The sequence below is a fragment of the Penaeus monodon genome, chromosome 18 (genome assembly GCF_015228065.2).
Source record: "Penaeus monodon isolate SGIC_2016 chromosome 18, NSTDA_Pmon_1, whole genome shotgun sequence".
NCBI lineage: Eukaryota > Metazoa > Arthropoda > Malacostraca > Decapoda > Penaeidae > Penaeus > Penaeus monodon.
In genome coordinates this window covers 44,551,817-44,562,871 of record NC_051403.1, presented here as the reverse complement: position 1 = coordinate 44,562,871, position 11,055 = coordinate 44,551,817, and the positions used below count along the sequence as shown (strand labels likewise).

At 34.9% G+C, this 11,055-nt stretch overlaps 1 protein-coding gene across 2 annotated transcripts; it reads left to right on the top strand.

Annotated features, from left to right (window-relative positions):
• The first annotated feature begins 4,852 nt into the window (after positions 1 to 4,852).
• On the top strand, positions 4,853 to 9,009 carry LOC119584522 (PSME3-interacting protein-like). 2 transcript variants are annotated; one of them, XM_037933177.1, is made up of 5 exons: positions 4,853 to 4,948; positions 6,035 to 6,236; positions 7,058 to 7,183; positions 8,000 to 8,202; positions 8,535 to 9,009. In XM_037933177.1, exons 2-5 carry the CDS (start codon positions 6,046 to 6,048, stop codon positions 8,774 to 8,776), a joined length of 762 nt encoding a protein of 253 aa, XP_037789105.1. In that variant the 5' UTR covers positions 4,853 to 4,948; positions 6,035 to 6,045; the 3' UTR covers positions 8,777 to 9,009. The 2 variants fall into 2 exon arrangements, with proteins under 2 accessions (XP_037789105.1, XP_037789106.1); XM_037933178.1 differs by having other exon boundaries at positions 4,859 to 4,948; positions 6,038 to 6,236.
• Positions 9,010 to 11,055: the final 2,046 nt, after the last annotated feature.

Below are 11,055 nucleotides of genomic sequence, written 5' to 3'. Positions count from 1 at the left end.
GAAACGTGTAGCAAATTGGCCTTGATCATATTCGTACATTTTCTTGCACATTCCTTTCGGTATTTCATTTACATTTTGAGGTGTGAGGAGCGTTTGTTCTAAGTGAGATTATTATTTTGTAAATAATTTTTTTTCCTACCAAGGTTACTGGTAGGAATCAACACAACGAAATATGTTAACTTAGCCTAATTCTAGGCTATTTTTGTTGCTTATACAACAAGTTATTTTTCTCCTCCTTATTGACTTTCAAAGAAGCTTAAAAAAAAGAACAATAGTAAAATTCTTTGGGAAAATGACAAACACATCTGTGAGAATTTACATTGTCAATGTAGGCGCGTGTCTTGCCTATAGAAGCTGTAGGATGTATGCCCCTGTACTGTCACCTACAAAGGTATTAAACACTATGGGTTTGATGTCCTACGTGAGTTGAACAGAAGGAAAAGGTCATAGGAGTCGTTGTGCATTATATCAGGAGACCAAGGAACTCAGGAAGACGAAAGTATACATGGAATAAATGACCCGGGCGTATATGAACTTAAAGGTACTTTGTTACAGGTGATTTATCATTTCACAGAATATACCTCACAGTAGTTCTTGCATAATACACAAAGAATACACATAATAACACATACACGTAAATGGAAGGGCTAAAAATTGCAAATACAGTACATGTTGCAGATTTTGACCACAATATATGACGTACATCAATAGCAATAAATCTAACTGTAACCATACTGATAAGAGGCATCAAAGCTATAAGTCTTGCCTTGATATCGATATGGGGAAGGGAATAATATAGAGAATGGAATAATTTGGAAAAGAGAAAAAATGAAGTATAAATATTTAAACTTACTCAGTTTATTATTATTATCATTTTTTCTAACGATTACGGCTGTCTGTTTGTTTTTGCTCTTAAATTACCCCCCCCCCCCCCTCCCGTGTGCAAGGAATGGCCGACTTACCAGAAAACAGAAAAGTATGAAGATCGGGAAATCGAAAATTACGTATATAAAAGAAAAGAAAAAAAAGAATCATTTAATCCAGGAAAGTTGTAGCCACTGGATCTGTACCTTTACTGGTAACAATAACAGACAGTATGTTTCGCCTTGAAACGGTAGACGTTTTGCGAGTTTTAGGATCAATATACGAAGAAATTCCTAGGCAAAGAAAGTGAGATTGTGATAAAATGACGAGAAGCTGCAGGAATTTCTTTCTCTCACTCGGTATGTTAATAGGGTTCACACGTAGCGGGGTCACAACACATCGAGATGAATTGCAAAATGGTCCTCGTGGTTTATCATACACTGTGTTACGTGTGGGTGTCTGGGCGTAAATGAATAAAGAAAGAAAGAAGAAAAAGAAGAAGAAGGAGAAGAAGAGGAAGAAGAAGAAGATGAAGATGAAGAAGATGAAGAGGAAGAAGAAGAAGAAGAAAAAGAAGAGAAAAAAGAAGAAGAAGAAGGAGAAGAAGAGGGAAAAGAAGAAGAAGAGTAAAAAGAAGATGAAAAAACGAAAAGAAGAAGAAGAAGAAGAGGAGGAAAAAGAAGAAAAAAAAGAAGAAAGAAGAGGAAAAGGCAGAAGAAAAAGAAGATGAAGAGTGTCTGTATTTATTTTCCGTGCTAAACGGTGTGGCACACGAAAGGAAAAGAAAAACAACCACGTTACACAAGTACACACGTGTGTTTACGCTTTTACGTGTTTCAAAGTCGTCGTCAGCGCGCACTGGTTATATCCCACGTGCGGGCTCGTGTGTGTTGCACGTACTCGGTACATGTGAGTCTGGCGGACGTACATTACACGTGATACGCACCTGGTGTGTGACTTGCCCTTATGAAGCGCTCACTTTGAGCACGTGTACATCCAACGTGCGTCTGCCAACCATCGCCTATTCCGTCACCAACGTATCTATTTCGTCTGCCGTATGTCAGGTAACGCTTATTATCGTTCAGTACAAGTATGGATTACGTGCCTCTTGCTGAATCACAGCTGTGTGGTCCATATTTTGGCCAACCTGCGGCCGAACCGGAATTGGGTTCGACACAGCTTCAGAGGCGCCGCCAGCGTGACCGCCAAGATGCCCCTATGTCAAAAGCTGATATTGATTATACGCAGCGTATCCGAAATCAGTCTAAGGAGGCATTTCAGAAGAACTCCGTGAATTTTCGTAGGAAAAAGTGGATAACGGACCTAAGGTGTAATGACGAGGTCTTTTATTTCTTTTTTTTCATGTATATATATATATATATATATATATATATATATATATATATATATTTTTTTTTTTTAACAAGAAACCGGTATTATGACGCGATTCTTCCATTTATCAGGCAAGGGATTAGTGATCTTTGACCAGATGGACTGTACCTAAGACTCTGATCTTTTCTTTGTTATTTCTGCTGTAGGAAAATAAAGATAATCTTTAAATGCCATATTTTGTGTTGGGTGAAATTTACCTAAAAGAATATTAGATTCAAAACCAAAAATTCCGATGTGTCATTTTTTATATATATAAAAAGGTGGTTGATATTTAATACCAAAAGTTTTTTTTAGAGAGAACATTAATTAAAAAAAAACAAAATTCTGACATCGCGTAGAAATATTTGGCAATGAGACGAAGCCAACATCATCATGAAAAGCAAATTCTTAAAAAAAAAAAAAAAAAAAAAAAAAAAAATTATACAACTAATTTTTTTTTCTCATAACCAGTTTACAAGAATAACAAGTCTTTTATTTCCTTGACCTGTTGATTAAAAGATCATATGATTTTAAGCTCGTAATATCATTCTCACCAGGTTTTTCTTCGCTTAAATAAATCTTCATTGGACTACACAAAGCACGATTGTCTGTTCTTCTTCTTCTTCTTTTTCCTTTTCTTTATTTTCCTTCTCATTCTTCTTCATTTTCTTCTTTTATTTTCATTTTTTTCTGTTTTTTTTTCCTTTCTCCTCTCTTTTTCTACCTTCTTTCTTTCTTCTTTTTAGTTTTTTTTTTTTTACTTCCTTCTTCCTCTTCTTTTTCTTTTTCTTTTCTTTCTTCTTTCTCCTTCTTATTCCACTTTTTCTTGTTCTCTTTCTTCTCCCTCTTTTCCCTCTTCTTCTTCTTCTTTCTTCCTCTTCTTCTTCTTCTTCATCTTCTTCTTCTTCTTCTTCTTCTTCTTCTTCTTCTTCTTCATCTTCTTCTTCCTCTTCTTCTTTCCATGTTATGATTAATCACACACTTTTATACGGAAAGACAATTAAGAGGTTAATGATAGCGGAGTAATTAACACTATTGTCTAATTAATACTAGGCATCTACCTGTCAACTGTCAAGTGACTGTCATCAAAACCAACCTGTCATCAATCTCCGTCAAGTGATGACGATGACCTGTGTTTTTCATTCTACGTTTTCTGTTCTCGATATATATATATATATATATATATATATATATATATATATATATATATATATATATATATATATATATATATATAATACATACACACACATATACACATATATACACACATATACATACATATACACATATAAACACTCACTAACACACATACACATATATAGGTATCCTGCGTATATGACAGTGACTCGTACAGATAATGAAAAAATAAGCCGAAGAGACGTAGCTCAAAATCAGTATAAATTATGAAATCATTTATCGAAGGCGAGACGAAAATTAATTTATTAGAAAAAGGTAAGTTTTCAATGATATCTCTCATTTACATGATTATCGGTTGCCATATTTCTCATTCTAAAGGCAAATGACTTGTCTATTCCGTTTTCTGTGCTAACGCTTTCTAACAGGCCGTGTTCTTTATAATACAAAGTTTTTTTTTCTTTTTCTTTTTTTTTTCTAACAGGCCGTGTTCTTTATAATACAAAGTTTTTTTTTCTTTTTCTTTTTTTTTCTAACAGGCCGTGTTCTTTATAATACAATTTTTTTTTTTTTTTTTTTTTAACAGGCCGTGTTCTTTATAATACATATCTTTATAATACAAACTTTTTTTTTTCTAATAGGCCGTGTTCTTTATGATACATTTTTTTTTTTTTTTATAACAGGCCGTGTTCTTTATAATACACCCCTAACAGATCTTTATAATACAAACCTTTTTTTTTTCTAATAGGCCGTGTCCTTAATAATACATTCTTTTTTTTTCTAAGAAACATGTCCTTTATAACATTTTTTTTTCTAACAGGCCGTGTCCTTTATAATAAAGGATTTTCACGTAACCGAACTATAGTATTCGCTAAAGAGTTTCTATCCCAACTAATTTTCTACCTGTAAGTTTCGTCTGCCCGTCTTAATGATGAATTCAAAAGACTATTATTGACGATATCAAAGTGTTCTTAGACTTCAAAAAAATATAATAAATAAATAAAATAGATAAGCAAAGTATTAATATATATACATATATATTTATTTATTTATCAATTCGATCATTCAATTAAAATAATTAAGATAATTTCATCCAACATACCTACAAAAGATTTTTTTTTTTTTTTTTTTTTTTTTTTTATCAGTTAAAGGTAAATTATAGTTCGATATTAATTGAACAAAGATCAATATGTCATAATAGTTAGTTTATATAAATATATATATATATATATATATATATATATATATATATATATATATATATATATATTCTACATTTTATGATCATTTCATAACCTGCTACATTTTGCAATGATATACATTACTTAATAGAAAATACCCGTTATTCTTATATATCTCAAATACATGTCATAGAATTTTAAACAGCATGAATGTTACAAATTCATATATAAAGGCTTTCAAAAGTATTACCTTATCGATTTACAAAAATAATTCGGCAATTTGACGGAAGTTTTCGAAAGCCTAATGTAAACAGAGTGGCGGCCGCTGTCCCAATCTAAGTGTATTTGTGTGTTATTTAACTAGTTAATTCAATGCTCTACGTTGAATTATAATTGTAAGTCACTAATTTCCAAGTGTCAGTAGTGATCTTAGGATAGTAGATGATTGCGAATGTAGTTGATTAGTGCTGATTCGTGGGTAGAATAGCGTTTAATAGCAATTTGGACTCCCTATTGTTAATGCTTACTGTAATGTACACGAATACTGGGCAGCGTTTTTTGAAGTTCAAGGCTTTTTCCTGTTCTTTTCTAAGCTCTGATAATCACGTAAGGTTTCTAAATTGCATGTGTTTCTAAGACGCTGCAGGTATTTGTGCGCAGAAACCCTCCTCACCCCCTTAATCTCTATAATATTTTTTTTTCTGCATTTCCACATGTTCAAGAGAATGCATTTGGGCAGTATGGTGCTCTCGTTTTTAACTTTTATTTTAACTTTTGTTGTGTGATTGTTACATATCTTTTATCATAGTTTATTGGGCTTGATTTCATTTCATCATTAGTAACATGTGTAATATTGTACATGTATTGTGTAATGAATGCTAAGTTGGTATAGTGTCATTTTCACACTATAGAGTACAATTGAACAAATTTAAAGATACTTTTCATCTATGGCCTTTCCTCTGCAAATTGGTGATAAGAAAGTTGTGGAACACCCAACTAATGCATACATACACACATACATATATACATACATACATACATACATACATACTTACATACATACATACATACATACATACATACATACATACATACATACATACATACATACATACATATACTTACATACATACATACATACATACATACATGTGTGTGTATGTAAGTATGTGTATGTGTATGTGTCTCTGTGTATGTTTGTGTGTATGTTTGTGTGTGTGTGTGTGTGTGTGTGTGTGTGTGTGTGTGTGTGTTGTGTTGTGTTGTGTTGTGTTGTGTTGTGTTGTGTTGTGTGTGTGTGTGCGCGTGTGTGTGTGTATGTGTTTGTGTGTGTGTATATGTGTGTGTTGTGTTGTGTTGTGTATTTATGTGTGTGTTTGTGTGAATGCGTGCGTGCATGCGCGTATGTGCATGTGCACGTGTGTGGGCATGTGTAAATGAGAATTGGCTAGATTTTAAAGTAATACATCCTCTCTTTCCAGATAAAAAAAAAATGAGTAGTGGTTTCATCAGTGAAAAAGATGTTGAAGAACATCGCCGTATTCGTCAGGAGAACTGGGCACAATCCCGTGGGGAAGAGGACCCACTAGAGGCTCCAGAACCCCCAGTAGACCACCGTTCACTCTACGACCGGCTTCAGGAACAACGGCAGAAGAAGCAGGATGAATATGATGAGGCTCACAAGTATGTGAAGTTATTCTTCTACATTTTTTGGAGTATAATGTATAATGAGATATGTAAAAAATTTGTTTTTTTGTTTTTGTTTGTTGCATATAGTAATTTATTTTTTCTAAAGGTAATAAGTTATCCTGTGCAGTTAGAGTTATTCTCTTTTGCTAACAAAATTAAATTATGCTGCACTGCAATCATGGTAATGTGTTATGGGAGATAATTTGCTTTCTTAACCATGTGGTGTTGGGAATGGCATGATTTTATGACAAGGAAATATTGGATATAATGTAACACCATAGCCAACTTCATTGGTGAGGGAGCTTGCTTTTAGCTGCAATTTCATTCTCACCCACTTGAGGGGAAACTTCTGCTGAAATATTAGTTGTACATTCAAATTTTTTGTACTTCTGGTAATGCAAGGCAAAAGGGGATGGCTAAAAAAACAACAACAGAAAAAAGATAAAGGAAAAGAGAAAGAAATTAGCCAATCTAGCTCATGTAAACATCTAATTTGCAATAACAAACCCATCCTGAGGTCCAGCTAGCTGTTTAGGAATACCACAACCAGTGAATTAATGGTTACATGGAAGCATATAGTGAAAACTGTTAATTTAGCACAAGTAAGACTCAGCTGTGTATTGTCCCAACAGAATAGCATAATTGTTCTTAGATTTAGAATAATAACATTTCTGTAATTTTGTCAAAATGTTGTTGTTTTGAATCATCATATAACTTACTTAAGGAACTTCCATCATTACCAAAGCTCACAGTTATTATCATTATTATACAAATCAATGCATAAAAGATTTAAAACTTGAAATCTGATTTTGCAGATTCAAGAATATGGTCAGAGGGTTAGAGGACGATGAAGTGGATTTTCTGGAACTTGTCGACAGAAGCAAACTGCAAGAGGAGAAAAGAGTTCGCACAGAAGAAAACTCTGCAATGGAAGAATACAGGTAAAGATGTTCTTTTCCAACATACAATATATGCTTGATTAAAAGTCCCACTGGTAAAGCTGTAGATGTAATGTCCAGGGGAATAAAACAGACAGTGCTATTATGTATAAATGCTATGACCACACTACCTGTTTACCATAAGTTAATAACCACAAATAGTTTACCACTTTATGCTATAAGGATACAGTATATATCACAGGAGTCAAGATTATTATTTCAACAATGAGGTGGATGGATCTCATACTTTTAATTTCTATTGTGATGAGCAAAGATTGTGTGTGATTTCTCTCTCTTTCTCCCACTCTTTATTTCTTTAACTATTTCTTTTTTTCTGTTTCTCTGTCTTTTGATTTAATTTTCTCTTTACTTGTCTGTCTCTTTATTTCTCACTCACTTTTTATTTCTCTCTCCCTTTTTATTTCTCTCTCTCTCACTTTATTTCTCTCTCTTTTTATTTCTCTCCCTCTCCCTCTCCCTCTCCCTCTCCCTCTCCCTCTCCCTCTCCCTCTCCCTCTCCCTCTCCTCTCCCTCTCCTCTCTCTCTCTCCTCTCTCTCTCTCCTCTCTCCCTCTCTCCTCTCTCTCTCTCTCTCTCTCCCCTCTCTCCTCTCTTCCTCTCTCTCTCTCTCTCTCTCTCTCCTCTCTCTCCTCTCTCTCTCTCTCTCTCTCTCTCTCTCTCTCTCTCTCTCTCTCTCTCTCTCTCTCTCTCTCTCTCTCTCTCTCTCTCAATTATATACAATCATTCTTGCTATCTAGTTTAATCAAATATCTTAGATATTCAGCCTAAAAGTTTAACTTCCTCTTTCTTTGACATTCAGGAAAAAAGTATCAGAAATGCAGAAACACGCTGCAGAGGAAGAGATCAGAGCGGAAATGAAGGCCGCAGAAGCACGCAAAAATGCCGGGGGATCGAATAAGAAGACATCGCACCTTTCTCTCCTAGCTGGAGCAATCAAGAGGAAGTCCAGCGATGACGGCAAAAATACGGAGGAGCCCTCAGATTCCAAAAAGACAAAAATAGGCGAGTATATAGTAGGCAAGGTTTGGAGGGACTGGGTCTTGATATTCATGTTTATAATGCTTATGTGGGTATGTTTACAAGTACACAAACCCCTACTCCAGGCATATTTTCTGTTGTATATTGTATTATATTATGTAATATAGTGTTTAGAGTATGCATATATGAGTTATATAAGCTTGTATAAAGGTCCTATCACACTAGGATTTTTCTCACCCAAGTTTGCATTTCTGTAAGAACTTTCTACATGTACTTGGTCTGACCCAATGGCAATTGTAGAGAACCACTACCCCCATGTTAACTAAATATGACACCTCTTCATGTGTCTTTTACAGCATCTCCCAAAGAGGATGCTGCCCCCAGCGAGGCCCCACCATCTGTCAAACCATCAGGTATTCAGTGTGTTGCCGTTCTGCCAGGCTTAGGCGTCTACACAGATTCAAGCGACTCTGACAACAACATCGACTCGGACAGCGATGAAGATGAGACGGCAAATGAACTACCTCAACAGCCAAGGGACATCACTGGCCGCATCGTGAAACCAGCCTCTCAGTGCAATGGACAGTCAAGTTGTTGATAGTTAACACAGGATGAGAGAGAGACTGCAGTGTATATCAAGTGAACTTTAACTTGCAGTTGTAGGGTGTCTTGTGATGAATCACTGTTTAATTTGTGTGAATCTTCATTAATGAATGTAGCTGTTTTATTTTTTCTTGTTTGGGTTGACTGAGGATCTTTGAATTCTGTTCTTCATAATAATTTTATCATTTTGTGAAAAGGAGATATGATAATTAAAATCAGACCACAGTGGCCAACTTTCTCATTCTTCAAGAACTAACCTTTCTATTGCATCTGAAACCACAAGTATTACATGTCTGTGAATGCAACGAAAATTAGAAAATGATAATGTGGAGAATTACTCTAGGATCGATATTTTTCAGCAGAGAGTAAAGGTGAGTAAATGTGTATTTGTTATCAACCAGTGGATTTTAACCCACGGGATCTGGACGCTTCACTGTTATTGTGTGGCCCAAAATATTGGCTTTAGGCTTACGCGAGCGGCCACTCTGACAGGTGTGCGACTAGAGGCCAGGCCAACACAAACACTTGTATACAATGACAGGACTCCCTTTGTAATGTTATTCTCTCTTTTTCTGCATAAGTGTTTTTAGTTTTTATGCCATTTTCCAATGTCTATAGTTGTCATATGATTTGCTTTATCCAGATGTTAATAGAGTGTTTTCCTTGCACAGACTCCATATCATCTCTTTAGGTAGTCCATAACAATAAGTTTTGTTAGTTGTTTCATTTTTATTATTATTATGATTATTATTATTATATTATTATTATGATTATTATGATTATTCATAATATTATTATTAATATTATTATTATTATTATTATTATTCATAATATTTAATTTTCTGTAATACAACCTGCACTGCTGGTCATGGGCAGGACTAGGACCCTGAGCACGGGAAACAGCGTCCTCCCTGGAGCTGGCACTCTTCCAGTCATGGCTCACGGACAGTACATTCCATAGTCATTTATTGATGGAAATATGCAAAAGCCCCTTCCTAAGCCCTGAAAGAGTCCAATTGCCCTCCAAGAAATTTGTGCGCTTGTGGCAAGTCATTCCCGTCACTCTGGCCTTCGGCTGAAATGCTCACGACAGCAAGTTCGTGTCATCCCAGCCCACAGCCGCGTTTTCCCACGATGGCATGTTCATGTCACCTCAATCCAAATTTTTTTTTCATGACACATCAACTGGATTGTAGGAGTTAATTTATTTTGCGAAATTTACCACTGCAGCCAATTCCCCCATTTTGGCTTTCACCTTCATGTTATTAAGGAGGAGGAGAAGAAGAAGAAGAAGAAGGAGAAGAAGAAGAAGAAGAAGAAGGAGAAGAAGAAGAAGAAGAAGAAGAAGAAGAAGAAGAAGAGAAGGAGAAGGAGAAGGAGAAGGAGAAGGAGAAGGAGAAGGAGAAGAAGAAATAGAAGAAGAAGAAGAAATAGAAGAAGAAGAAGAAATAGAATAATAATAATAAGAAGAAGAAGAAAAAAAGAAGAAAGAAAAAAAAAGAAAAAAAAGAAAAGAAAAAGCTGAAGAAAAAGAAGAAGAGGAACAAGAAGAAAGAAAGAGAAAAAAAGAAAAGAAAAGAAAAAGCAGAAAAAAAATTGCTGAAATACAACTTGAAAAGCAAGACTTGTGCAACTAGGTGACTACAGAAGGCAGTTTTCCCTGTTTTACCATATTTTTTTCTGTTGCTTAATATTTTAGTTAATTTCTAGCCCCCCTCAAAAAAAAAAAAAAAAACATTAGCTCCTGAAACTGATAATTAAACCCCAAATAATAAATTTACCCAAGGTTTTTTATGCCGAAGGAGAGTTAAATATAAGAATAACTTGTATAGGGACATTGTTTAGTTATGCTAATTTTCATTCCCATTAATAGTTATTTCAGGTTTAATGAATTCCAACTAAGCCTATTAAGCATACAGTGGCTTTTGGGATGAAAATGGTATCAGGGAGAATAATTAATAATAATAATTTAGTTGTATTCCATTTGTTACAATGGTTATTCTTGGTACAACAGGCTATATGTTTCATTTTGCTTCTAAATTACCCTGTGCACAAGGAGTGGCAGGGGAGACTTCCCACTGGCAGTGCAGGGGAGTTGAACGTGGGTCAGCGAGGTTGCCAGACGAGAACGCTACCACTGCACCACACAGCACAAGAGTGACTGGAAATTATCACGAGATATTTTGACAACGAAAGTAAATATACCAAAATAGCTTTTCTTGTAAGAAGTCGTGGTTAGTGAATTGTAGATAGGATAGAAAAAAATGGATATGG